At 52.3% G+C, this 27,242-nt stretch overlaps 11 protein-coding genes across 11 annotated transcripts; 3 read left to right on the plus strand and 8 right to left on the minus strand.

Moving 5' to 3' along the window:
* Window positions 1-222: 222 nt before the first annotated feature.
* On the plus strand, window positions 223-3,341 carry M421DRAFT_54521 (ARM repeat-containing protein; the record flags this gene model as incomplete). The annotated part of the gene is made up of 2 exons (XM_033595230.1): window positions 223-304; window positions 358-3,341. 2 exons carry the CDS (start codon window positions 223-225, stop codon window positions 3,339-3,341), a joined length of 3,066 nt encoding a protein of 1,021 aa, XP_033452236.1.
* Window positions 3,342-3,507: 166 nt separating this feature from the next.
* Window positions 3,508-4,561, minus strand: M421DRAFT_1677 (Brix-domain-containing protein; the record flags this gene model as incomplete). Its single annotated transcript, XM_033587745.1, has 2 exons — window positions 3,508-4,489; window positions 4,548-4,561. 2 exons carry the CDS (start codon window positions 4,559-4,561, stop codon window positions 3,508-3,510), a joined length of 996 nt encoding a protein of 331 aa, XP_033452237.1.
* Window positions 4,562-4,871: 310 nt separating this feature from the next.
* On the plus strand, window positions 4,872-5,755 carry M421DRAFT_54383 (monothiol glutaredoxin-4; the record flags this gene model as incomplete). The annotated part of the gene is made up of 2 exons (XM_033595218.1): window positions 4,872-5,636; window positions 5,684-5,755. The coding sequence occupies 2 exons, from the start codon at window positions 4,872-4,874 to the stop codon at window positions 5,753-5,755; spliced, it is 837 nt and encodes a 278-aa protein (XP_033452238.1).
* A 782-nt stretch (window positions 5,756-6,537) lies between these two features.
* Window positions 6,538-7,022, minus strand: M421DRAFT_1679 (uncharacterized protein; the record flags this gene model as incomplete). The annotated part of the gene is made up of 2 exons (XM_033587748.1): window positions 6,538-6,669; window positions 6,717-7,022. 2 exons carry the CDS (start codon window positions 7,020-7,022, stop codon window positions 6,538-6,540), a joined length of 438 nt encoding a protein of 145 aa, XP_033452239.1.
* A 485-nt stretch (window positions 7,023-7,507) lies between these two features.
* M421DRAFT_98243 (uncharacterized protein) lies at window positions 7,508-10,376 on the minus strand (the record flags this gene model as incomplete). The annotated part of the gene is made up of 5 exons (XM_033598593.1): window positions 7,508-7,576; window positions 7,630-7,809; window positions 7,861-9,693; window positions 9,742-10,195; window positions 10,246-10,376. 5 exons carry the CDS (start codon window positions 10,374-10,376, stop codon window positions 7,508-7,510), a joined length of 2,667 nt encoding a protein of 888 aa, XP_033452240.1.
* Window positions 10,377-11,547: 1,171 nt separating this feature from the next.
* M421DRAFT_1681 (DNA repair family protein) lies at window positions 11,548-12,543 on the minus strand (the record flags this gene model as incomplete). Its single annotated transcript, XM_033587749.1, has 1 exon — window positions 11,548-12,543. The coding sequence occupies one exon, from the start codon at window positions 12,541-12,543 to the stop codon at window positions 11,548-11,550; it is 996 nt and encodes a 331-aa protein (XP_033452241.1).
* Window positions 12,544-14,016: 1,473 nt separating this feature from the next.
* Window positions 14,017-15,300, minus strand: M421DRAFT_416723 (RmlC-like cupin). Its single transcript, XM_033591172.1, has one exon. The coding sequence runs from the start codon at window positions 15,181-15,183 to the stop codon at window positions 14,077-14,079; it is 1,107 nt and encodes a 368-aa protein (XP_033452242.1). The 5' UTR covers window positions 15,184-15,300; the 3' UTR covers window positions 14,017-14,076.
* A 248-nt stretch (window positions 15,301-15,548) lies between these two features.
* Window positions 15,549-17,400, minus strand: M421DRAFT_55116 (sugar transporter; the record flags this gene model as incomplete). Its single annotated transcript, XM_033595280.1, has 3 exons — window positions 15,549-15,890; window positions 15,944-17,105; window positions 17,153-17,400. The coding sequence occupies 3 exons, from the start codon at window positions 17,398-17,400 to the stop codon at window positions 15,549-15,551; spliced, it is 1,752 nt and encodes a 583-aa protein (XP_033452243.1).
* Window positions 17,401-18,906: 1,506 nt separating this feature from the next.
* Window positions 18,907-20,018, plus strand: M421DRAFT_98247 (hyoscyamine 6-dioxygenase; the record flags this gene model as incomplete). Its single annotated transcript, XM_033598594.1, has 2 exons — window positions 18,907-18,949; window positions 18,997-20,018. 2 exons carry the CDS (start codon window positions 18,907-18,909, stop codon window positions 20,016-20,018), a joined length of 1,065 nt encoding a protein of 354 aa, XP_033452244.1.
* Window positions 20,019-20,694: 676 nt separating this feature from the next.
* M421DRAFT_54370 (uncharacterized protein) lies at window positions 20,695-21,768 on the minus strand (the record flags this gene model as incomplete). Its single annotated transcript, XM_033595216.1, has 1 exon — window positions 20,695-21,768. One exon carries the CDS (start codon window positions 21,766-21,768, stop codon window positions 20,695-20,697), a length of 1,074 nt encoding a protein of 357 aa, XP_033452245.1.
* A 2,499-nt stretch (window positions 21,769-24,267) lies between these two features.
* M421DRAFT_54501 (multidrug resistance protein fnx1) lies at window positions 24,268-26,493 on the minus strand (the record flags this gene model as incomplete). Its single annotated transcript, XM_033595228.1, has 3 exons — window positions 24,268-24,789; window positions 24,925-25,606; window positions 25,667-26,493. The coding sequence occupies 3 exons, from the start codon at window positions 26,491-26,493 to the stop codon at window positions 24,268-24,270; spliced, it is 2,031 nt and encodes a 676-aa protein (XP_033452246.1).
* Window positions 26,494-27,242: the final 749 nt, after the last annotated feature.

The raw sequence follows: 27,242 nt of genomic DNA on the forward strand, positions 1-27,242 counted from the left end.
ATAAGAAGGCTTTTGGTCTGTGTCATCCTAAGACTTTCGTTCGTGAAAGTGCCGCGCTCGTCGTGGTGTTTTAACTTTTTCTGCCCCACCGATTTCCGCGGCCAATCAGCGAGTCGGCGAAGTTGCGTCATAAGCACTTCGACCTTCGACGCATCGACGCGCTTGTGGAGGTCGCCGTTCCCTTCGACATACTGTAACAACCCTCCAGGAAGCGTCGCGAGCATGTCAGATATCCAGCAGTACCTGTTGGACTATGACCGAAATAAGAAGGAGGCCACTGCCACGGCGCAGCGCAGTGCGAACCGTATGTGTGGGGACTTGGAGGGGCATATCGGGATGAAAGCTGATAGCGAGCAGAACTGCAAAGTGGCCAATTGAAGCTTCTGAGCCTCATTGGGACTCTTGGGGAGTACTTCAATAGCGAAGATGGCGCCATACGGTCGAAGACGATTTCCTACCTGGCCGAAGTGCTAGCTGCGATCCCCCATAAAGTACTCTCTCTCCAGCAGCGCAATCTGCTCACCGACTTCGTACTATCGCGAACAGAAGACAGCGAGGGCTTGAGCTCATGTGCAAAAGCGTTGCTGGCACTGGAAGAGCTGGGCAAATGGGATGACGGCCGAGTGGTGGCTATTGTGGAAGCTCTGCTCCGCACCACGCACCCTCTACGCCAGTACAAACTGCAGACCGAACGATACCCCGTGCTTCAACTCATCGACATACTGATGGCTAAGTACCGGGAACCTCTGCAACAACACCACACAGAGTCAGGCGACTTTTTGCCTCGGTTCATATCGTACTTCGATGGTGAAAAAGACCCGCGCAACCTTATGGTTGTCTTTTCGATCTTGCGGGTCCCCATGACGGAGTGGCCCATCGGTGCAGATGCTCAGGAGCTTTTTGATGCAGTCTTCAACTACTTCCCAATCACATTCCGACCGCCGCCAGACGACCCATACGGTATCACCGCGCAAGATCTCAAGGACCGCCTGCGGGACTGCATATCTTCGACCCCAGATTTTGCGCCGTACGCTTTCCCGGCTTTGCTTGATAAGCTCGACTCGACGTCTATGAACACAAAGCGCGATGTACTACAGGCCATCACTGCATCGGTTCAAGAATATGGTCCTCGAACAATATCGCTGTACTCGATCACACTCTGGGATGCCCTGAAGTTTGAGATCCTGAATGTTCAAGAGGAGGACCTGGCCGAAGAAGCTTTGAACGGCCTTGCTGCGATTGCACAAACCCTGTCGCAGGGAGCCGGTGGACCACTCATCGCCTACTTACGGCCCATCATCAAAGAATGCAATGAGCACCTTGAGGATGCACCGACGAAACAATCACAGGCATCTGCACGGATATTACACAATATCTCACAAGTGTCTCCTGAAGTTAATAACATTCTACTGGCGGGCGTGTTACCTACTCTGTTCTTGCTCTTCCAGAACGCAGACACGATGGCGAAAAGGAGAGGCTTGTTAGAGGTGCTGATCCAGCTCATCAAGGCCAATGTTGCCATCTATGGCGACTGGCGCGTGCCGGGGCCCGCCGGAGATCAAGTAGCGACCAATGCCTTGAAGGGGTTCAGGGACCAAATGTTGGAGGTTCTCCTTAACGGCCTGGAGTCGGCACCAGCTAAAGAGGTCTCGTTCAGGCTGGTCTGTCTAGACGGACTCCTTCAGCTCTCGAAAGCACGACAACTATTGGGTGACGAAGACCTTGGCAGGGCGATACAAATATTGCAAAACGTTGTCATCCACGAGGAGTCCTACGGCAAGGACGAAGTCAAAGAAGCTGCCGTGAGCGGTATCGTGGATTTCGCGCATCAAAAGCCCCAGATTGTTGTCGATAAAGCCTTCCCTGCCTTCTTGGCGCAGCTGCCGGATAGCGACGCCGACGGCACCAAGAGCTACTCATCCGTACTGGAGGCCTTTGCAAAGCTCGCAAGCGAAGAGAAGGTCTTTGACACGGTTCTTATCAGGCTCAAGAACAAGTTTGGCACAGCAGTAAAACAGGGTGCGTCTTCGACTTACCTTGTCGCACTACTATCAGCAATTCTCTATGCCCTCAACCAAGGTGAGGCGAAGCTCTCGCAAAGCCCTGGAACCTCCACATACTACAACGATATCGCATTTCCTTTGCTTCAACAAGCATCCAGTTCCGAGTCGTCGCACCCAACCGTATTCAACGATGAAAGCACATTGGATTTGGTTGGGCGGATATGCGGCATCATCATCAAGTCGCAAACAGCAGAGTCGCAAAATGCGATCGGACAAGAACTGTACACCCTCTTCCGTGGGACACCGCAATCACAGTTGCCGCCCTTTAACTTCAGCGGCGCATTAGAAATGGACAAGACCATGATCATTAGCACCCATCTCTTGGCATCGTTCAGGAAGGAAACTGCTCTTCCCTGTGAACTGCAACTCCTCATCACATCACTAGCCGAGTACGCACAACAACCGCACCTGACGGTTCCTGTCCGATCAGCCTCCCTGCGCCAGCTATCCTTGATTATCAACAAGTACTACTCAGCATCTGGCCTCAGGACATGCATGGATCCTCTAGTATCCAAGTTCGACCTCTTCAGCAGTGAAAAATTAGACATCCAGCGCATACGCGTGATCTTCGCCTGCTTGAAGGGCATTGTCCCGCGAAGCAGCCCTGCGCTTAACACACTATACCCCACAGTGCTCTCACTACTATCACATCCACAGCATGGCAGCACAGTCGCACACGGTTTCACAACATTACTGCAGCCCGACGACCTGTTGACGAAGCAAAACCACTGCCAGATGTCGGGCTTGCACAAGCAAAAGAGCTTCGCTCTCCTGGTGCCCAATATCACCCAATCCTTCCGCGAGGCGTCATCGGAGACAAAGCCAAACTACCTCATCGCTCTCAGCGGCGTGCTGAGATGGATGCCATTCGATATCGTCGTCGAAGAAGTCAAGCAGCTAGTCACTCTGCTGCTGCAGTCACTTGATCTCAAGGGCATCGACATGGTCAAAGAAGCGACAATCAGCACACTAACCTCAACGCTGGCTGAGAAGCCGAAGACGCTTGAAGAGCACAGCGGCAGCCTCATCTCTCGTCTTCTTGCCAACGCCACGGTCAACAACGGCTCGCCTCCGCCAGCCAATGTGCGAGTTGCTGCACTGAAGTGTCTGACGCTGGTGCCGGAGAAGTTTGCACAGGAAACCGTGCTGCCGTACCGGAGACAGGTGGTCAAGAAGCTGACAGCCGCGCTGGACGACAAGAAGAGAGAGGTCAGGAGTGCGGCAGTCAGGTGTCGTGCGAAGTGGTTGGAGATCGATGAGGCGGGCGATGATGATTAGACTTGGAAAGCTGAACTGAATTCGACGATATCCCACTATACATCCAATTCCGATCTTTCGTGGCTCAACATACACTTTTCATTTGACGCCCATTGCCGCGAAGGTGGTATAACCCCTCGTGAACTCCCAAAATGCCGTAACGCCGCCCATGCAAAGCTCGTTCAGTCTACTGGTTCCGGGCCTTCTTCAACAGCGCCTGCTTCAGCGCATCGTTATCGACTCCATCCTGAGCGTCGGCATTGGCCATCGGCGCATCTCCACCCGCGTCGTCATCACGACTCCGCTTCAGACCCTTCATCTTCCTCGTCTGCAGCGTGTTGAAGTCCTGCTTGCCCGGGTGAATCTTGGCAACCTTGTCACCCATAGCGTCCGTCGTGATGTTCTTCTTCGTCCGCTCCTCGGTGCCCTTGGGCTTGCGCAGGGCCTCCTTGAGCATGTCTGCGTCAGGGAACTGCTCGCGGCCGACGGTGAAGTCGATGCGGGGGCCCATCTCTTCGACTTCGACGCGCGGCAGCTTTTGCCCACTGCGCTTGGTCTTCAGGAGGTAGAAACGCAGCTTGATCTCTGGGTCGGGGCGGGCGTCAGTGGGCTCCTCGGCGCTGACGCTGATGAGGTATTGCAAGCCTTCGACGTCGATTTCCTCCGTGTCTTGGCCGCGGAATAGATCAACAAGCAAGCTCTTGGCAAGGGTGTATTTTGTCTCGTTGGGGTCTTCGAAGAGTGTGCCGTGGAACGAGATTAGGGGCTTCAGGCCAATGCTGGGTTTCTTGTTCTTAAATTGTTGCAGCGTGCGGAACGTCTCGGGGTTAATGTACAGCTCGAGCATGTCGAGGAGCTTGTGATGGAATGTTCGGACAAGCGTCAGGCAGTGCGGGCGCTTCTTAGAGTGCAGGGAGAGGACGAGGAGCGAGGTGTCGTTCTTGAGGGAGAAGAACTCGAGCGAGGAGGCATCGTCGAAGGGGTGGATGTCGTTCTTCTTCGTGAAGCGCTCAACGAAGGGTCGCTTGAGGGTAGCGAGGTCGGCGGAGGCCAGCTTGAGGATCTGCGACGTCTTCTTGCCGGTGACGAACAGCGTCGTTTTGGGGTTCTCGTTCTGCTGGGGCTCGCGAGCCTTCATGGCGCGCGCCGCGCGGGCATTCTTGGGTTTGCTGTAGGCAGCGTTAGTCGCATATCTCGGCACTCACTCCACATAGCTCTAAAACGTACACTGCCTTGATCATGGTGGGTGGCTGTTGTCGTTGTTCGTGCAGCTGCGGTGCCAAGATTTCGAATGGAACTTTTTCTTGGGAAGGCACGATCCGAGGCCTGCGCACGGACTGCATCTGATAAGGCCGCAGGCACGACGCGCGGGGCTTCCGTGGATTTGGGCAACCGAAGTCGCAATTTCTGGTGGGGGCCGTGGGCAGTCGCTGAGCACGTCACAGCGGCAACTTGCTAATCAGATCGTACCATCCGTTTGTTCAATAATCCGCGATCACTATCACTCGCCCTCGTTTTTCTTTATTTCTTCACACACCAGAGATACCCACCATGGCCACCGTGCGCGAAGTCACCGACGAGTCCGCTTTCGAGTCCACCATCAAGAGCCTGTCGCCGTCGACGCTTGCAGTCATTTACTTCCACGCGCCATGGGCCAAGCCGTGCGAGCAGATGTCAGTCATTCTGAAGACGCTCGCCAGCACATACCCCGCCGACGCCGCGGTCGCCTTTCTCTCGCTCAACGCCGAGGAGCTGCCAGACGTTTCTGAGCAGTACGACGTCACCGCCGTGCCCTACATCGTCGTCCAGAAGGATGGCAAGACCCTCGACACAGTCAGTGGTTCCGACGCCGCCAAAGTACGAGCTGCCGTAGAGAGATACGCTGGCGCCGGATCTGGCGCCGCAAATTCGAGCCTGCCGCCCGCGCAAACAGTCACACGGCCACCGGTCGAGAACGGCACAAACGGCGACAGCGCAAAGAACCTCGCAGCATATGCGCCCGGTGCCAACGACCCCAGAACAGCGCCCGAGTACAGCTCAGGCGAGCAGGAGACAGATAAGGAGGAGCTGCATAAGCGCCTGAGCGAGCTTGTCAAGGCTGCGCCAGTCATGCTGTTCATGAAGGGAACACCAAGCGCACCTCAGTGCGGCTTTTCTAGGCAAACAGTCAGCGTGCTGCGCGAGAAGGGCGTCCGATACGGTTTTTTCAATATTCTGGCCGACGACGAGGTCAGGCAGGGGCTCAAGGAGTTTGCCGACTGGCCGACTTTCCCTCAGCTATGGGTAGACGGCGAGCTCGTTGGTGGCTTGGATATTGTAAATCACTTTGTCGAATTGTACAAGGCTTCGCTAACGTTGCATAGGTCAAGGAGGAGTTTGATAACGATCCCGAGTTCCTGGCTCAGTATGCGGTCAATCAGCCAAAGGCCGCTTAGAAAGTTCGCTACGAGAGCAGAGACACTGTGAAGAGAATTTTGATAAGCAAGCTCTCGAGGGTTTCGAGTGATCGTGAGGAATGTGTTCCTGTCCCGTGGCATCCTTTCGACCCCAGCATCTTTTGCTGGACGCCGCTGGCGCAGGTTCCTCGCTGGCCTAATCAGCCGGGATGGATTGAGTGGCGGTGCTGGGAAACGGGGCTTTCTGATGTCACGACGATAGGGCTACGTTGCAGCGATGCTGATTGTTGGCTCAAGTTCTTCGACGAATGGCTTGATTACCGACAATGGATTGGTGATGAGTTCTCGTGAAATACTAGCTCATGATTTTCCACCCTGTAATCTCGCTGTACTTGCATTGGTCTACCATCATAGTTTCCATCAAAATCACTTGATGAAATCATTAGGTGGAGACTGCAAATACAATGTTTGCAAGTCCAGGACCGGTACATTTGAAGACGACCTTCAGACGTGCGATCTCCGCAAGGGCTTACCGCATCTCAAGCGGAAGTGTTCCGCTGCTCATTTCCAATGTACTAAGACCAACGGCAATGGGGTCTGCAATACGATGAAGACTTGCATGATGCCGCTTGAGCACCGTGGATCACACTGATCTGCCCCATGCCATTGTGACCAGGACCAACATTGCGAGAGGGATCACTTGGAGACGGACTGCAAATGCAATCAAGAAAGGTATCATCCCACTAAACGCTCAAAAGGAACAAATGTTGTTGTGTGTGCTCATCCCCAACCTTGCCTCGCAAGATGCCAACCTTACCAACTCACGTACTCGCCTCTACACCCTGTCTACCCTTACTGTCCGCTACCTCAACAGCATCCGCGGTAGGCTCGTCCGGTACATCCACAATGACCCCGGGATCCTTGGACCGGTTCGCCAACATCGCAGCGCGCTTCTGCCTCTGATCAGCATGCCTTACCCCACGGGCATGTGCCAACCTACCTCTCTCCTCCCCAGCTGTCCCGCACCTTTACCGTCCTCGCTCAAGAACTCAGCATCAATGTCACCATCTGCGGGGCTGAGCACTCTGCTCCCGCCCGTCTCACGGCGCTTCAGCTCTTGCTCGTGTGGACTTGTGGGTATGCCGTCTAATTCTACAGGCTGCGCGTTGATCGCAGGGACTGATGTGTCTATCAGAGGTGTTTGTGTTGCGGCGGCTATAGAGGTCTTGTGGGGGAATGTGGTGGAACGTGAGATGGGAGACACGGGCGTCTCGGTAGGCGGGGAGATGGGTGTGGGTTCTGTCATGGCGGCGCAATGAGAAGCTTGTTTGGCTACGTGTAGATTCACGAGAGTTTTAGCAGTGCTAAATGCTCATGATTCAAGTGGAGGAGGCTGTGATTCGAACCTTGTGCGGCCAAACAAAGGGCCGCTGCCTCGTAAGCTGTCGCGAGCGCAGTGACGTCTCCGGGGCCCAGTCAGGGTCCCGCGACAAGGTGGGGCAGGGCTCAGCTAGCTCAAAATAGACAGCCCTACCCTTCAGCTTTGGATGATAGATATTGAAGTTATGGGACTGTACTTGTTACGACATGCAAGATTGAGTTTTCGTCTAGTTAACCCAGACATAGTACCTCTCACCCTTATCGGTTGACACTTAATACGAATCATACTACTGCTCCAAAAAAAAAGTACTTGTACTTGATGGTCACCTGTCAAATGACCGTACCGCTAACTCGCAATCATCACCGTCCTTTCTAGAAGGAACCACATCAGAAAGGAACCGTATTATACCTCTACTCGGACTTCATGTTCATCCTGAAGCCTAGCGTATAGCCTTCGTCGTTACTTGTCTTTGATTCATCCTGAACCATGTCAGGGGATACGTCCACGAAACACATAGCTAGTGCCCGCTTGCCTCCATGAACACATTCTGCCCGAACGCGTTGGTCTGCTGGTTCTGCGGATGCGGATTGGGTACTGGCGGGGGTTGTGGCTCATTTGCGTCTGTCTGCATAGGCATGCCGCTCAGGTCCATGGGAAAGAAGTTACTCTGGGCGTCTACACCTGGACCTTGAATGTACGAGTCCCATGCATCCTGGCGTCATTAGCAGTGTCACTTACAAAAAGATCCAACTTGTAAACGTACCCAGTTGATGCTATCAGTTGGTGGCAGGTCCAAGCTTTGGAACAGATTGGCGCCGAAGAGGTTCGAAAACGGACTAGGTGCACTCTCGACAGCTCCTGATCCAGAGGTCGTGCTTCCATAGTTCGGGGTTAGACCAGTTGGTTGTTGCGGCAAAGGATCATTGAGCAAGTTCGCCATCGAAGGAGGATATCGCTGTTCGAACATGTTTGCCGAGTTTGATGAAATTCCACCTGTGCTAAGCATACCAAGCGTCATTGCAGCAGAGTGTTCTGGGGCCACGTTTGCGTCGTCCATTGGCGTATTTGTTTGGAATGTCGATGCCGAGGAAAAACTTCCCTGTGACTGCCTAGCTGTGCGATCCTTTTTCAGTTGACTTAGCATGACGCTTAGAGTCGTGTAGGCCTTATAAGCTTCCATGGAGTGGTCCTTCAAGCCTTCCCAGATCCCCACTGCTGTTTCAATAGCATCGAGCATCTCGTCAAATCGATCCGAGGCCCATGTATACATGTCTCCCGAAGCGGAGCGGCCCTGGCTTGCGGATTTGATGGTGTGGTAAAGGTCAGATGAAATGATCATCGCCGCGAGCAAGAAGTCTACTGTGGTAAGAGAGGAGATGAACCACTTGACACTGCGTAATCGACCACCAGGCTGGCATTCTCGGTGCAATGTTGCCTGATGTCGGAGCATCGTCATTGAGGCATCAATGACAGCTGTCCTGGAATAGCTGAACCTTGCATGCACCCGAGCATATGCGAGGTACTTCCTGTGCAGTACGCATATGATCTTCAAATAGAGGAGGTCCAAGGTGAATCGCTGCATGATCAGAGTGGATGTGTCTCGAGCAGACTCATCCATAGAGCGCAATTTCAGGTGTGGCGAAATGCTGCCATGCAACTCTCGGGCCTGTGCATCGAGCTTCATGACCTCGTCGTATGACGAACAGGTCAGAGTATCGGTCAACTCAACAGCCTCGCCGAGCTTATAAATGAAACGTGTGCGGTTGATCAGGTACAGTGTAGGTGTGGCCTCGGTCTCCGGCCTTGACAGTGGTAGGATTTTCATGTCTTCGAAGAGCTCGTCATCGTAGAGGTTGCGTGGAACATCTGTGTTGGTGCCCCGTGGTCGCACAATAGGTGGCAGCCCAGCCTGTGCAGAGAAGAGAAGATCGAACGACCGAATGCAAGCCCAGATTCTGCGTCGCATCTCGCCCTGGAACACGGAGATACCAGAGTAGGGCGCTGGGTCTCGATGCATGCCCTGCCGCATGGCCAATCGAACAATGATGCCCGTACTGATGAAAATGCCTACCTCTGCGTCTCTGCTGCGCGAGTACTCCGCATGAACATGCAGAATTAGGGTCTCAAGCATACCTTGGGTTGGCTGCGTGATATCAGCCATGACGAGGCATTGCGCAGTGAGATCTCTATACTCCTTCGACATCGCCCAAGATTTACCGCTGTACTCTGGGGGCTCGTCGCCAGCCCTTGTGTATGACTGCAGCGCTATGCACGTCATCGCGAAGACTAGACCCAACCAGACAATGGGCGTATCATCTGGGCTTAGCCAATGTCTATCGTACTCTGTCTGGAACGTCGGCCCATGAATGATGTGGATCCCCGGATCATATGTGTTGAAGAAGCGTGATACCAAGATGTCAGCTGTTGGTTTGGGCGGAAACCGTGACAGGATCTCGGGTCTCGATAACGGCTTCATCTGCCCATAAAGAAACCCGGTACCGGGCGGGCTTTCTTCGCTGTGGCTGGCTTTGTATCTCTTAAGCTGGTCGTCATACTGTTTCTTGTGCTCGGCAAAGTAATTCTTGACTTCCGAAAGCTACTTGAAGTCAGCTTGGGCTCTGAAGAGTATGCAGTCGATACGTACCTCGCCGAGGATGGCATACCAATGAGCTTCAGACGCAAAGATGGTCTGATTGTTATTGACTTTCATCACTCCGATCGATTTTGTCACTGTCTCCATTTCACTCTCTTCTCCGGGATCCTCCTCTGCTATCGACTCTGGTTGGCCGTTGCTCATACCGCTGCTCATGTTGCTCATGTTGCTCATGTCGAATTGATGGTCCGAGGAGGTGCTATTGAGACTGTTGGCGATGGCTGCTTGTGCAGCTGCTGGACCAGCACTCTGAGCACCATTGGTCATCAGAGATAAAACAAGTCCTTCAAGTCGATCAATTCGATTTTGCATGTCATCAGGCGAAGTCGCTGTGCCGGCAACCACTGGGTTCTTCTTGCGATTCCCCGGTGATGCATATGTACATGACGACGTGTCGCCGCGCTTCGTGCAGTTGTCGCATGGCTGCGCTCGATTGCATTTCAGCCTGTGCGTGTCAGCGCAAATTCACGGTCCAAGACGACAGTCGCAACCTACTTTCGATGCCGACATGGCCCACATGACAGAGGCACCCGATTTCTTTTCCGCACAACTCTGAATTGAGGATCTGTGGGCGACTGCCCCGCGCTAGATGAGGTCGTAGAGGGTGGTGTGTATTGCGGCGGCATGGCGGCAAGTCTCTCCCCCGAACCGATGAACCAAAGTGAGCGGAGTTAGCGTCTTTTTAAAGTCCGTTCGCGTTGGTGGTGACTCTGGGGCGTCCTTAGTCGTCTGAACAAGCAACGCGGGCACTGCAGCTCTCTCAGGTATTCATTCAGCTCTCAGCGGCTGACGATTGGGGTGATGACTGCGGGAAATAGTGCGCAAGGGGTATTCCGCGGCTTTAAGTCTTTCAGCGTTCTGCCTAGCTCCAGCAGCTGATCGTTTCCACACAATTGAAAACCTAGCACCGCCCTTCTGGTGTGTATGCTAATGATGAAGGTTCCTTCCCAATCACTGCCCTCGACAGCATTCGTTGCGTCCTAGCTATGCGTCCCGTAAAAGTGTGTTGCGCTCGTTCGCTCGTTCGTCCGTGTGTATACGCACAAAGTTCGTGAACCTGCTGGCCTTCGCGTGGAATTCGCGGATCCAGAGCCGTCCCCGTTGCGTGTGAGCGACTGGTGTGATTGCCGGGCCGTCTGCGCAAAGCCTCGAATGTATCGTGATCGAGTACGTGGATGGAGCCGAGTCCAACTCTTCGTGGAGCTACGATCGAAACTGCGCAGACATGTCAGTTGCCGATATCAAGGCCAGGGCAATGGTTCGTACATGTTCCTCTTAAGAAGCCCCAGGATGCCAGTGTCAAGTAGAAATGCGCGCCTAAGGACCAAACCTTCAATACGACCAGAGTCGTGTTGCGCCCGGATTCGCGACACTCAAAAGCGTAACAACGTGCACGGCAGTGTTTTTGGTGGTAGATATTGCTGAAAGCAGGCAGGTGATGGTAAGATTAAGGAGCAGCGTTCCCAACTATTAAGTCCGACGGTGCTTGGCGTCCATCAAGGCTTCCAGCATCATGCCGTCGCTCAGGGTATTGTGGACCTGACTAATATATGCAAGTCTGACTCATGCACGTGCGATGCTACACTCTTTCGTGGCTTGCAGAAGCTTCATTCATTACTCCCATGCGCTTCGTCGTTCCTCAGACTTCCTCGATCGAGGGCGGGGTCGCCACGGCCCACCTCCGACTGCTTTAGCCCGTTCCGGCGACAGTGCAGAAACCGTTTCCCGGGGGCTGCTGGGCTCTTACTGACAATGCCAGTAACATGCCTCAGCGAGCAGCTGGTGTGGGCAACGCGATCATCGAGATGCAGAGGATCGCTTCGTCCCTTCATCCACAGGCTTCTCAGTACCTTCCGCGCCTTTCCCGCTTAGGGCCATCTTCTTCTGCTTCGCATCCCATCTGTACACACCACCACTGCCAACATTGTACTGATAGTAGTTCTCAGTGCCGCCTCGGACAAGCGCTTTCCGAAAGGTGATGTTGATCCGTCCCTTGTTCGCATCTATGCCAGCTCGTTTAGGTATGCTGTGCAACCACATCGACTGTGTCTTTCCTCTCATCAACACCATATCCCCAGAACTAAGAGGCAGCTTGATCTGTCCTGAATCCAGAGTCACTTCGCCCTCTTTCGGCGCGATGGGCTTGTGCTTCATGAGGAAGTCACGCTTCGCGCCGAGCGTTAAGGACGCGATTGCTGGATACTGGCCAAGAAAGCGCTCGTCATCAGAGTGATATGAGATACTATCCTTGCCATCTGCGTAGTAGTTGACGAGGCAGAAGTTGTAGGTATCCCCCGTGGTGCCTTCAGTAATCTTTCGCAGCTCGTCCAGGCACTGCGGTATGGGTCGAGGCTTGCACTTAAACTTGGAAGCGTCTATCGTTTTGCCTGATTGAGCATCCAAGATGTCGCCATCTGGGCCAAATCGGCAAGTCTCGTCGATGCCGAAGACGGTTGTGAAGCGAGGTGTGTTGATATCCGTTTTCTTGCCGAAACGCGTGATCGTGTATTGCACTCGATAGAAGGGAAGTTCCTGGCGCAGAAACTCGAACAATCCTTCGGTGATGGCAAGTGGAATGTACGGGTGATAGTAGACAAGATCCAGGTCGGGCTTATCGTTCATCAATATGCCTTCTTCTGCGGGGGCGAAACCTAGCTGCTCTTTATAGGAAGCAGGCAGGTGCGGTACTGGAAACGGGTAAGATGCATGACTTGAAGCATCGCCAGTGGTCTCGTATTTGACTTTCTTGGGAGTCGATGGTTTGAAGAACGTATCGAGAGCGCCGCGTTTCATTTTTGAACGGAGGTATCGCTTTCGAAGCGATACCTCTGCGGCGTGATTGTGACCTGCTTGTCGAAGTGACCAGATGCAATGCCGTTCCAGTTTGTTGAACGGACTGTATAAATTGATTGCAGTGAGACCGAATCGTTGGGATTTGCATACAAGACCCCCAGGACCTAGGGGTCGGCCTGCCTCAGTGTTGGTCACGAATTCGGTGATACGGAATTCAAAATGAACGTGTGGCGCGTTCGTAGCGCGTTTCTTTCGCGTGTAGCACTGGTCTTCAAGATCGATGACATCATAGTGTATTCGTCTTGTTTGTGCCTTTCGCCACCTTAAACGCTAAATCTGTCAATCGACACATTAGAACAAGCAATATGCCTTTGCACTTCTAGGATTTAAGTAGACCATCGAGGGCTGCTGACTGATAGTAGATATGATCACTGTTTGTTGTCACGTCACAGAGAGGGCAGAAGTTGCACAGGAAGAGACTACATTCGAGCCTTTCGGTTCCCGCTTAATGCATATTTAATGCCACTCCCCAGATGAAACCGAATGGAGATCGCTCACGACTTGGCCACAGAGACACACTAGTGGCGATTGGGGGCCTTTGAACGAGCACCAAAATCTCGCAAGGCCTACGATTGACGTAACACAAATGGAAAGAACCTCTGATCGCTTTAATAAGTAGTTGGAGCCAAACCCTTGAGTAGGCCAGAGCGAGTTGAAGAATACTTTGTGTTCAAAGGTAGATTGTTGTTCGCAAGGGTCCCCTACAGGCTGCACGTGTATTTTGGTCTTCGCATCATGGATCTTTCTTGTGTTGATTGTGTTCGTCAGCTGTTCCTACTTAGACCTGGAAACAATTGATACCTACCTGTTATTAGAACAGTTCTGCCACCATCTTCGTGTGAAAGTTCTCCCAAGAGCGTGCACGTCATCAAGACACATATTAAGTTATTCCATTGCGATTTTTGAGCATGTATGGCGCCAGAACGTGCGTTACATTTGTCATCGATATATGGAGGCACGCAGTTCTGTGCCCTTGGAGGTAATCAGAGTCGTCGAACACGACTGGTCCGGCGTGCGTGGAATCCTAAGGTCACAAAGATTTTGACCGAGTTCCAGGGTCCTGTTAAGTTATGATATTCTCGCGGTTTGCAAGAGAATATCAAATCAAGCACTGTCATGCCTAGAGTATTTTTTGTTGGTTCCCTGATCAGGACATACGCCTGAACGGGGATGAACGAAGCACGAAACAGGTGTAGTCCTCCTCTGTAGTCTCCAAACGGCATATATAAGATGAACTGAACAGGGAGGGACACGATCCCAGGGCGGTCATTGTAAAATGTGCAGTGAGTACGTGATTGGTTGATGCGATTTGCCCACCCGTGACGGTACATGCCCCTCGCATGGTAGCTTTTTTCATAAATCGAATTGCGCTGGAAAGGCGTTCGCATGAGTTCAAGGAAAGCACAATGCGATCTGAGCAAGTTATAGACATCACTATTGATTTACAACAATGCTACGAAACAAAACCGTAGCCTAATGAGCCATGGCTTTTCCAATTTCACTCTCCCAGTTGTACGCCCTCTCAAATCCATTCGAGTGTGTCTGGTAGTCAGTCATAGCCTGGATGACCTCGTCTCTCGATGTGACAACAAAAGGACCATACTGCACAATAGGCTGGTCAAGCGGCAGACCAGCGACCAAGATGAATCTCGACTCCTTCTCTGCGCCCTCCTCGACCGAAGCCTCGATGCTGTCACCATCCTTCTCGAAAACAACGTTGTGGTACTGCTCGATTGGTCGCGACTCGCCGCCAGTGGAGAAGATAGTGGTGCCGTTCAAAAGGTAAGCGAAAGCATTCCAGCCCTTCGGTAGCGATTGCTTCACGCTACCGCCAGGCTGGACTGTGAAGTCCAGGAGCCAGACGGGTGTGTATGCTAGCTCCTTCAGGGATTCTATACCGTATGCCAGACCGCTGATGACCTTGACCTTGACCTTGCCGTCTTCCGAAGTAGCTTGGGGGATCTCCTTAGCCTTCAAGTCGCGGTATCTTGGTTCACAGGACTTGAGCTCCTTGGGCAGGTCGACCCAGAGTTGCATGCCAACGTTCGCCTGGCCGTTCTTGTTCTCGTGCGGCATCTCTGCGTGCACGATTCCGCGACCAGCGGTCATAAACTGCAGATCTCCCTCCTCAATTGTGCCCTTGTTTCCAGCAAAGTCCTCATGATCTACGGCGCCAGAGAGCAGATACGTGATGGTCTCTTGCCCTCGGTGGGGGTGGTCCGGGAAGCCTGCACCGACGGGGATCTGGAAGTGATCTAACATGAGAAAGGGCGAGAAGTTGCGGAGCTTGGGGGTTCCAACGGAGCGGCGGACTTTCGCTCCAGCGCCCTCAGACTGCTCGATCGCGAGGAAGGACTTGGCGATCTTGCGGGGTGTGGTGGTGGTGAACTGCTCATCAGGGATGACAGGCAACCCGCGGAACATGTTGTTGGAGGCCATGTCTGTGGAGACGGTCGTGACGTTGTGTTTAGGTGCGAACTGCTTTGTCAAGCGTGTGAAACGCGATAGCATATATGGGTTGTTGTAGATTGCGGCGGCAATTGCGATGATGGCGAAAAAGATAGAGGAAAGCGTCTTCATCAGTCGAACGGGCCAGCTATATAGCTATGCGATGAAGCTCGAGAATCTTCGAGGTAAGGATTTGAGGGTTTGAGGTACAGTCCAGCCATCATGACAAGTGCTTGGTCAATGGTTAGCAAAGCGGCGCTTCAAAGTCGCAGGCCTCGGCGTGCTTCTTGCTTTGTCAAGCTGAGCAAATCAACGCTAGCAATTTCTAACCGATCAGCGCCCCGGTTTGAATCAACCAATAGCAGCCTCCTCGCCATTTTCACCCGGTCCCTCTCAACCGTCTTGTCAGTCACTGCAGACGGCATCATTGGAAATGGATTAGGATCAACTTTCAGACTGATCTTAGGTCTAGGTGCTGACCGGTCTCAACATGAGGGCTATACATGGACTCCCCCAAAGGACTGGACCTCCTCACGTCTAAGAGCTCTAGGCTTCTCACCATCACTACTGCTTTCATCGCTACTATCTACCCTGATGGCTGTAGTGTGGCCAGAGAGCTGGTCAACGTCGGTCTTGTCGAACTTCCTGGCGGGAACCTTGTTCTCAAACAAGACATCAAGCTCTGCGAATGTCCTATCCTTCGTCTCAGGTAGCATGAACCACATGAAGATGATGAGCAGAGCGGTAAGTGCAGCGTAGAAGAAGCCAGTCATTCCAGCCCAGTTCCACTCGTTGGGTGAGAGCATGCGCGGGACGACGATGTTGTTGAAAATGCTTCCCTGAAGGTAGTCAGTACGTTGATCTTGACTTGGTATGACAAAGTTTAACTTACGAGGTTGTAGACATTACGAGCCAGAACGACGGTTTTGATCTTCAGCCTGGTCGATGAGGTCTCCGCAACGATGGCGTAGCATACAGGACCGACCGTGAAGTTGTAGAAGAGTGTATACACCAACAAGATACTTCCCAGAGCCCATGCAGCGCCTGTGTCGTCGCGGGAGATGACACCAAGACCACCAATGACCATCAGGAAGGAAAACAGAATAATAAGGCCCCAGTTATACAACGTCCGGCGTCCAATACGGCGCATGAGGAACCATGAGCCAACAGTGCCGATGACGCCAAGACAGTACTGGCCAATATTAAGGTTGAGTGCGCCTTCCTCGTCGAGACCAGACTCCCTGTAGATCTGCACAGAGTAGCCCATCATCGCAGCACCGCAGAGCGCTTGCGTCAGCCAGACGACACATGCAATTAGAGTACGGCGCTTCTCAACACCCTTGAAGCAGTCGATGTAGTTGACACCGTTGTTCATTGCCTGTTCGAGGTCATTGGTGTGCCGGATTAAAGCAAGGGCCTGGTCTGGATCGAAGTTCACATCCGGCTGTGGTGTTGTAGCCTTCACCAAAGAGGCCCTCGCCTCTTCGTAGCGACCCTTGCGTACCAACCACCAGGGCGATTCTGGGGCCATGTAGGCACCAAGGAAAATGAACGGCACCCACACCCACTGGATGGCGACTGGGATGCGCCAGCCCCAGTCATTCCCCAGAGTTTGGCAACCACGGAGCGCGCCTGCTGCGACAAATTGGCCCATCACCCAACATAGGTTGATGTAGGTAGTCAGGTACGGGCGAATGGTTGAAGGAGTGATATCCGAAGCGTAAGTGACTGTGAGAGTTTGGAAGATGCCCCATGGTAGACCGAGCAAGACGGAACCAGCCACGATCATTCCGATACCTTGAGCGAAAAAGTGGAGGAAGTTGAAGATGACTGACGCGAGTAGGGCGCCATACATAGTCTTCTTGTAGCCAAAGCTTTCAGCGACGTAGCCGTTGGCCCAGAGACCCAGAATCGAGCCGGCCTGAACTCCATTCTGAATCCCAGCTTGCCAGGCAGGTGAAATTCTAGGGTTGCCATCTAGGTCGAGCTCTGTGCCAAAGCGCTGGCGAAACTGATCATAGCCGAGGAAGGAGCCCATCGCTGCAAGGTCATAACTGAATATCGATCAACGGGATTCTGCATGTAGATGGCTTGAACTAACCCTTCCATCACCACGGCCAAACTCATAGCCATGGAGTATATGATTGCCCACTTATACAAGCGAACGGCTTGTCGAACAGTCATCGTCTTCTCGGCGTTCGTTGCAAGTCTAGCATCCTCCTGCTGTTGACGAATGTTGGTGCGGACAACGCTGAGACGCCGGATGGCGTCGTTGTTGACACGAATTGTTCCATCCTCGACGCATTCGTGTGAGACAACTGAAGGTCGTTCTCTCTTGCCTTCAGACATAGTATAGATAGGTAGAGTTGAGTGGTGACTATGGGTACCGGTCTTGCCTGGGTTCGAGAAATCAAAATACCGGATGCAGTCCCGCCTATATACTTAGGGCTTCTCATGTATACAGATTTCCTGAGCCACATACGGAAGCCAATATCTGACTTCGCCTCGAGGACGGTTGCGGCACGCTCTCAAGCGAGAACGCGCGACTGGCCGGCTTGCCATAGTCCATTACGGCTAACAGAGGCCAAGGTACTTCGACCAAGATCACCGGATACGTATTCTCGCAGAAGCGAGCTTCAATGAGGCTGTCAAGTACGGAAGCCAAGGTCTAGTCAGATCTGGAGGTCTGGGGTGACAAGTGCAGCCGCATCCAACAAAAACCCCAGTGGCTTGACCAGGTGCAGATCGCGCGTCAAAACGGTAACGCCGAGGCTAGAGAGATTGAGGTCCGACAACAAACCAATCAAAGGCGTGATCTACCCGGGTGCAGGTCGAGGATGATGCGTAGGCTAAGCACATGGTGAATCTGGGGTATCACATGATCTGTCGTGGCATTGCTTGTCGCACGAAACCCGGCCTGGCCATGACGATGCCCAGAGTGTCGCGTGGTGACGATGCTTGAAAAGTACAGGTTCAATAACATCGCGAAGGCAGCAAACGGCAACGACTTGTTCATTACGGGGCGGCTGGGCTGTGATCTCCACGTTGAGTGTCCAAGGCGTGTTGCATTCCTGTGTGTTCGCTCATCATGCGATCGTGTGGTCATCACCCTATTGACCGCTTGCAGCTCAATTGCATTCCTGTACGGAAACGACAAGCCAAGGTATAGTGCGTGTATTCGGCAGGGCTGTCCAGTCAATCAGTCATTGAAAAGGTGGTTGGAGTTACAATGAGCATTTTGGACGGGCTGCTTATGGCAGAAGCAGAGAGTAACGGGGATCTGGTCGCGTGTTAAGTGCGCATTGCGTGCGTGACCAAGCTGAAGGTGAAGGAAAATGCGTAGTACTGTCAGTGTCATTTAAGGAGATTCATAATGGAACACGCAATCGCGCGACGCGAAAAGTGCTTCGCTATGTAGCCAATATGCGTCATGAGTACAACTTCCACGAAGTCTTACAACCTAACAACTTACCCCAGTCTTCATCCAGCATGTGCCTCATCGCGTTGCGTCTCATGATGCTCTATAAAACAATGGACCGACTTAGCGCTCTTCAAGCGATGTGCTTTCCAGGGTTCAAGAGTGGGACTGGTGGGGGTGAACTCGTCTCGGAGCTTTGTCAGCCATCGTTAAACCCCATCTTCGAACACCCTCTGCTCTTATCGATACGCATCGTGAGGGGTAGCTATGTCGGAGATAGTGGTTGAGGGTGAGGATGAGGTTGTATAAACACGATGAGATACGCTGCGAATTAAGTGCAATAACTAAAAAATATCCAATATACTACGCAGCCACCCAATCCGATTAGGTTTCGCGTATACTCACCAGACCTACGACTGGCCATCTGAATCATCAATATGCCAAACGCAGGTGACGCACCACCGATTCTTGACTTCTCGAGTATGTTTGATGCACCGCACTGGATATCACATTCTAACCAGACTCAGGTTTCTATCAGAACGATCCTGCTGCAAAGAAGAAGCTTGTGGAGGATGTCAAGAAGTGCTGCTTGCACAATGGCTTCTTCCAAATTACAGGGCACAAAGTCCCTCTAGAGCTGCAGAACAAGATTATGGGCTGGAATAAGAAGTTCTTCGACCTTGAGCTGGAGCAGAAGAACACGGTGAACAAGGACACAACAAATACGTGGAATCGCGGATACGAGCTGATGAAGTCGCAAATCCTCGAAGAAGGTACGCTACCCGAGTTGAAAGAAGGATTTTACATTGGCGACGAAATCACAAAGGACCATCCGTACTTCGTCAACAAGAAGCTCAACTCTGGTCCTAACATGTGGCCGTCGAAAGAGATCGTCCCAGATGTAGACGATTTCAAAAACACAGCGCTTGACTACTACGGTCAGGTCGTTGACCTTGCGAAGGATATCCTCAAGGTCTTGGCCTTGACATTGGATCTTGAAGAGAGTTGGTTCGATGATTACAGCAGCGGTGCTGTTGCCACAATGCGCCTTCTGCACTACCCTTCACAGCCCGCAGACAGCCCGTCAAAGCTGACGCGAGGCATCGGTGCACACACAGATTTTGGCTGTGTCACGATCCTTCTGCAAGGCGACGTTGCAGGCCTTCAAGTATACGACTACTCCACAAAAGAATGGCTCGATGTCACGCCCACACCTGGCGCCTTCGTCGTGAACCTCGGCAATCTGATGATGCGCTGGTCGAACGACAGATATATCTCCAACCTGCACCGTGTCATCAACAAGAGTGGTCAGGAGCGCTACAGTATTCCCGTTTTCTTCTCTGGCAACCCGGACTACGAAGTCAGGTGTCTACCGAACTGCAGGAAAGAGGGCGAGGAGCCGAAGTGGCCACCGATCACGGTCGAGCAGGCGATCAAGAACGGGTATGCAGACTCATATGGAAGGGCGGAGAAGTACAAAAAGGAAGCAGCGGCCAAGGCGGCAGGAGAGGTGCTGGTCAAGCCAGGGCAGCAGATTGCTGTTGCGTAGATCACGAAGTTTAGATCAAACGTACATATTGCAAACCGTTCATGGTCTCTACATCGTTTCCGTCCGAGCCTCACAGTCTATCTGAGTCCCAGATGTGCTTCACTCGGTGCTTCCTCTGGTATCATGCAACTTTCTCAGCTCCTTGCAACGGTCTTTCACCGCATCAAGCTCCCGGGAACAATGGTTATCTCCAAGAACGATCTGCAAGATGACAATCACAGGTCTCAGTAGGATACACTCCTCCCCATACGCATATCGTAACAAATCTTGCCCGACCATTTCCTCGAACAGTGCCTTAATATCCTTCAACTCAGGATCGTATGGCTCCTTCAGCCCGGCATACTCGTCCCAGTTCCACCTCGCCTCCCCTTAGCCACAGGTGCTTGACAAGCTATGTAATTTGGTGCGAAGAGGGCATCATCCCAGTTCAAGATTCCAGTAATCTCGATGGACCTGTCGTCTGCAGTATTGGCAAGGATTTTTCGTGGATAGAGTTCCAAGCACATAAAGTGAAAGCCCTCACCAGCGTTGAGGAGCCCGCAATCAAACATCTTTCGAGCCATCCCGCACCCGAGCAAGATGTGCATGTAGACCAGAGTGATATGGTACGTAATGAATCGAGACCGGTTACTCCTGAGCACTGTGCTCCCTTGCGAACAATAGCGAAAGTCGTGGGTCAATACCAAGCTTCGTTCAATATGTGATGAATAGGTCCAGTAAGTAGTTGATGTATCTCCGACCAACAAGCCATTCTTCTATTACACTGGCTCCAGAGTGTACCTTGAACAGCTTGAGTCCAGATCCAGTTGTCGCAGAGGATAAGGTTGTCGTCGTCACCATAGAAGCTTGTTGGAACGTCTGCCTCCCAGATCCGGACCGTGTCGCTGTCTGTCCAGTCTCTTGTGCCTGTCGGGGTACGGTGGTATGGATTTATGTCTACCAAGATAATATCCAGGCTTCTTCCCTTGTACGCTGTGAAGAATCTGTTGATATCTGCCGCGCTCAATTCTACCGGTCGGAGTATGATCAGGGTTTCAAGACCTGATACAGCAAAACAGAAGTCCATGGCTATGTCATGAAGATCTCGTATCGTGATGGCGAGCCTCTTGATGTTTGGCGGTGGTGATCGAAAATGGTCCGGCACATCGTAGCTTGCGACAAGCTCCTCGAGGGTCGGCATTCCCAAGAATATGTTTGTGTCCTTCTGCGGAAATCTGACTTTCTCGACTTCACTGTGCGGCGAGTACACAGGCACCATGTCCAACACCAATCTTTTGAGTGTAGTTCCAATGGAACTGCAAAGATCAATGACCTGTGGAAGCCGAACCATGGGCGTTTCTTGGGCGTTCTTCGACCCTTCGCTAAATGTCTTCATCGGAGATATAAAGGCCGACTGAATATGTCGGGTTACTTCGGCGTCACGCCACAATCTTTCGTTTCGCCCAGCTTGACCGTAAGCCAGTGATTGAGGATGGTTGCTGCCGAGGTCGATCCCTAAAGTTCTTCTCAAGCAAGCATAGCTCACACAGTCGTTGAGATAAAGGCAGCGACGGTAGAGATATTTTGATGCGACTGCATGCATAGTGCGCGAAGTGAGAGTGAGTGCTCGTAACGCCTTGGTGACGGCACTCGTCGCATCGAAAATAGGCTGCTGTCGATAAGGGGACCCGACTAGCTGATCGAGCACGTTGAGTATGACTTCTGGCGGGAGTACAGAGGGCAGTCTTTTAGACGAGTTCTCAATGCACATGGTTTTGTTTGAGAGGAACCTCAAGACGGTGAGGTGTCAGCGTTCGTGACGAGTGAGAGATGGGGAAACGCAAAAAGAGCAACAACAGCCGACAGTGTATCAGCTTACCGGTACGTCATGCAGCGCTAGCATTGGGCTCTCACACCCTTCGATGCTTATCTTCATCACAAAAAACTTGTTCAGCGACTGTAGGACCACAGCTCGAAGTCGCGACCAATCGGAATTAATATTGTCAGCGTTTCGATAACGTTCTACCCACGTTGCCAATACCTTCCGCGACGTCTTCACATAGAGAGAGGCCTCACCAGCGTAAATAGTCATAAAAGCTTCGAAGCGATTGTAGATGGCGTCCACGGAAGTTGCTGCATCTGTATATCTCAACACAAAGACTTGGATCTTGTGAACAGCCCTATTGTCGACACGGCGAAACTTGGATGGACGCTGGAACCCTTCGACTCTCTCAAAAAATAAAGGTTACCCTAATTCCTCGTTGAACCGGTACCGCAATCTCACCGCAGCAAATTTCAGAGGGAACTGCATATAACTTACAGTGCCCCAGGATTGCTTTCATATAGGCTGTGGGCACTGAACCACCCCCGCGATTGAAGCGATGAAGTCACTCGAAATAGAGTAGATTTTTCTGATCTAAGAAAATTGGACCGAGGAGACATCAGTCAGAGATGAGACAACTCACGTTTTCCTTGGATACTGCCCTGCGAAGCATACTTCAGTGCACCATGCCAAACCCGAGACTTCAAAACACTCACACGAATCAGGATTGCGCAGTTACCCACTGAACACAAGATGCAAGACCACATGAGTGTCGCAAAATTTGAGACTGTCGAAGCTGTGAGCTAGAAACATACTTGACAGCGCGGTAGGGCACGGTAGTGTACGCAATCTCTTTCTCAACGCATGGCAGCACCACTTTCGAATCTCCGGATTCCGAGCGCTCGGAGGAAAGCCTTTGAAACCGGCAGAGCACATAGCAGTACCTATTCGTACATATCCTACAGGAACCGCAGAACGCAGCAGATGAGTAGAGTGCTGGAGTAGTCACAAGCGCAGTATTTATACATGAGGAGACAGGCAGCAGGCCAAATACAATATTCCAAGCCGCCAGGCCACATCACAGCGTGGCTTCGAAGATTTGAATCTGAGTACACATATGTCGACACATGCATGGAGATCAACCTGATTCTGTGGCACGTACTTGTTCTCAAAGTGCAGTAGTGAATTTGAGCCCTCACAGACATATTGCACGAGCGCGTCATTCCATAACACGCAGCATGAATTAGTACGTTGGCAGTTTGAACCCCAAAGCAGACCTTGAAGAGTTTTCGTAAACGTCGGCGACTGTCGCGAAAATTCAGTCCAGGCGGAAGAGGCAAGCATGAACATACGCTTTACGTATTTTGGAACACAAGATTGAAGAGGGAAGGTAGAGTGGAAACTTGGGGAATATGGTGGGTATTCGGCGAGCAGCAGATCTCCTCAAATCTGATGACGAGGTTACGTTGTGCCTTTCGTGACACAGTCCCACAATACTCGTGGCGAACGTCGCGGGGTTAGTTCGTCGGATACAGGAGATGCATGGATGGGTATTGTAGTACCAAGCTTACATCATCCGGTCGGGAAGTTTAGCGTCCTCGCACAGCATACGTCGAGACTGTGCGTTATTTTTGAACTGGCGTGTATGACGATAATAAGGTTTTCGATGTTGGTAAGACTGCGTAGTGCAACAACGGAGAGCAGAAACGAGTCCTCGGCAGGTATTCATAGCATGCAACACAGACCGTCTCACCCCAGACATACGATGAATTTAACCTTGGAGCAGCGGAACATACCATCTCCGTCACCCTATTTGGAAGTAGAGCGGGAGAGCAACGACCCATATTGAGGAGATTATGAACGTCTCCCAAGAGCACAGTCACCCCATGATTAAGGGGCAAGAGAGTTTTAGAATCGGCGACACGAATGTGCCGTGTTCTGAAAAGAAGTTATGGGGATAACCTGTGACGTTGCTCACTCTTGATCTCTGAGTGAGCAGAGAAAACATGTGAGCCGGTCTCGGCCACTTCGTCAAACAAAGAAGGCCGACACGCAAAGGCGTAGAGTGGTTTGTAACGAAGAGCCATGCCGCTCCATAAGCGCAGATGAATAGACATTTGGTGACGGGCATTCAAAGCAAATCCAGCGGCGACACGAAGCGATTTTCGGATTGCATCCCAGGCAGGAGCGCCGCTCAGGCATGTCCTGGTGGCGTGGTGATTTTGGCAGATTCTCCATGCACATCAGGCACTTTAGTTTTGAGAGTCGCAGATTGGGAATGCCAGTATACAGTTGACACAAAAGGAGGAGGAGAGGGTACTTTGTAGTGAGATCTACGACATGAGCACGTGTGGCTATCAATATTTTATTATCATGTACATGGTATCTTAGTCTATGTTCTGAGCGAACGGCGCCAATAATGCAGCAATCGACTGTTTGGAACAGCAATCAAGCCTTGACCTCCTTCTCACCCTCTGTCACTGGCGGCGCCTCGCCCTTCTCGGCATCGAGCGGCAGACTCGCCTTGCTCTGCCCTTTGCTGGCCCTCTTTAACCTCTTCGCTTCCTTCTCCGCTATCCTCTCCGCTCTTCTCTCCTTCTCGACGTCCAGCCCAGTCTTGGTCTCTTCGTGATGCTTGTCCAACACGTTTGCTCCAATCAACAGTGAGATAAGCAATCCTAGTGCGCCAAATACAGCGTACAGGATCCACATCCTGCTCAGACTGTGCGCGAACGCTTCCCTGGCGATGACTCTCTGGGCTTCGGGAAGTGAGTTGATCAGACCAACGTTCGCGCCCGCCGAACCGCCACCGAATGATGATGCAGTTTGCTCGCCAAGCGAGGCGCGAAGGGAACCCTGTTGTGCCTTCATTTCGTTCTGGAAGATGACGGAACCAACCACGACGGAGATGGCAGATCCAAGGTTACGTGTGAAACCGAACGTTGCCGTTGCCGTTGCAATGTCGCGTTTCTATTGATAAGTTAGCAACTGTACACGATTGATAACGGCAGATTGATGTGGTGAGCGTTATCCTGGGCAAGTCTTTGGAACAGAGACCCAGCAAAAGCAGTCTACCCCACCGACCCAAAATTTGGGCTTACTTACAGGGACAAGACTCTGCATGGCGATAAGAGGAGCCTGGAAGTTGGGGCCAACACCAATACCTGCAATAACCTGAAAGATGATGATCTTTGCCCATCCGGAGTGGGCCCCAAGGTCGATGAAGAGACCAGTACCGAGGGTCATCATGAACATGCCGAACCAGATGATGGGTCGGTATTGACCAGTCTTCCTGATTGTGATTCCCGTCATGATCGAAAAGATGGACAGAGCGATCGCAGTCGGAAGCAAGTAGACACCAGAAAGGATGGGTGTAGCACCGAGCACAGCCTGGAAGTATAGAGGCAAGAAGTAGTTGCTCGGAATGAAGACGAAAGCGTGGCAGAAGCAGGTACCGAGAGCGGCGACGTTGGATCGTTTCGAAAAGATGCTCAGGGGCATCAGCGGATAGGGCGCAAGTCGCGATTCGACTACGAAGAACAGGCCAATGGTGACCGCACCGAAGATGATCAAGCACAGCACGATTGCCGAGTCCCAAGGATGCGCGATGCCGCCGTACTCGAGACCGAGGAGAACCATGATGGTTCCTGCGACCATAGTCAAGGAACCAAGCCAGTCAACGGCCCTCAGTCCCTTGCGCAGGGGTGTCTTTGGGGTTTGGATGTCGAGGAAGAAGATCAGGATGATGAAGGCGAGACCATCGAAAGGTAGGTTGATCCAGAAACACCTGTGGAGTGATTAGTACCTCTTAGCCACCAAAAGGCATAATTGGGTCTCAAAGACTTACCACCTCCAGTTGACCTTTTGTGTGAACAGACCTCCAACAATAGGTCCCAGACTGCTTGCAAGCGCCCATACACCTCCAATGATACCAAAGTACGCACCTCGGTCGCGCATAGCGAACAGGTCAGAGATGGCAATGTTGACCAGCACGATCAGGCCGCCACCACCCATGCCCTGGATCACACGAGCACCAATCAACATGTTCATGTTGACCGACAACGCCGCGAGCAAGGAGCCAACGAAGAAAATGGCGTTTGTGATCAACAGACATGGTTTGCGACCGAATATGTCTGACACCTTGCCCCAAATCGGAGTTGCGGCTGAGTTGGCGATCAGATATGCTGAACCGACCCAGGTGTATCCAGATGCAGAGTTGAACTCCTCGGCGATGGTAGGTAGGGCGGTGGTAACAATCGTAATGTCAAGCGCGACAAGAAGCACGGCGATGGCGAGCGAAAACATGATCAGGCTAATCTTCGCTTTACTCCGTTGCGGTTGCGCCCCGTCTTGCGCTGCGGGCGCGGCAGGTGCGTTGGCGGCGACATCTTTATCGACCTCTTCCTTGGATGCATTGCCAGATGCATTGCCAGATGCATTGCCAGATGCATTGCCAGATGCATTGCCAGATGCATTCCCAGATGCATTCCCAGATGCGACCTCCTCTTTGCTGTTGCTGGGCGCACGTGACGTCTCATCGCCTTCTGTCAGGGTGTGGTTGCTTTGCGAGGATGTCTTATCGACAATGTCATTCCGCGGAAAGGTCGAGTCTGCGGCCGAGTCCGTTTTCTGCGTCTCGCGCCCAGGCTCGTTTGCATCGGTGGACAGATCCATTGTAAGCAGACAGATCTAGGACGAAATCTTGGAATGAAGAGAGGAGAGCCGTAGCATGGTGGACTGCAGAATCTACAAGGTGTCGAACAAAGGTTAGGTCGCGAATTGCCTAAATGACATCGCGCTCGGGGCCGATGCGCGTGTCTGGACCGAGCAGCGGGATCGGATTGGATCGCAGACTCTGCGTCTGGACAAGCTTATTCCCGGACATTGTATACAATACTCCAGATGTAAGGACCGTGTACGTGTCAGCATCGTGGAGTTGTAGTTGTAGTCTGACAAGACAACGAGCATGGTAAAGTCGAGTGACTTTTAGTACGGCCCTGCCGTGCCTCCAAGTCTCACTTGGCAAGTGGTTGACAGGCCTTGACAGATCGCCCAGTCCATGGTAGCAGACGTGTGATTCGATCATCGAGGAGACCCGGTTCCCTTATCGACGGGCGATGCTATCTACCAAGCAGGATCTGGGGCGGTTTTCATGTTATGGAGCCGCGACAGAGAGGGCCCTGGGTGTGCATCTCGGGATGCCCGTTCAGGCAGCGTGCTCAACGTGCCTAATCAGGCAGCATGCCTCAATCAAGCCTTCGGTTAGATGCGCATGGCGTGCTCTCCTGCAACGTCATTGAACAATTCATGCTCTCGATTGCAGCATACGAGGAGCAGCGCAACAGCGCGCATAGTTTGGCCTCCTCTGGAATTAGCAATTGCAACGCTGGGGTTCGGCATGCAAGCAAGATGCTCTGGGGCTG

This window comes from Didymella exigua (assembly GCF_010094145.1).
Source record: "Didymella exigua CBS 183.55 unplaced genomic scaffold M421scaffold_4, whole genome shotgun sequence".
NCBI lineage: Eukaryota > Fungi > Ascomycota > Dothideomycetes > Pleosporales > Didymellaceae > Didymella > Didymella exigua.

What these genes read in the sequence shown, in the direction of transcription:
- M421DRAFT_416723 (XM_033591172.1), bottom strand. Translation starts at nt 15,183, where the DNA reads ATGAAGACGCTTTCCTCTATCTTTTTCGCCATCATCGCAATTGCCGCC.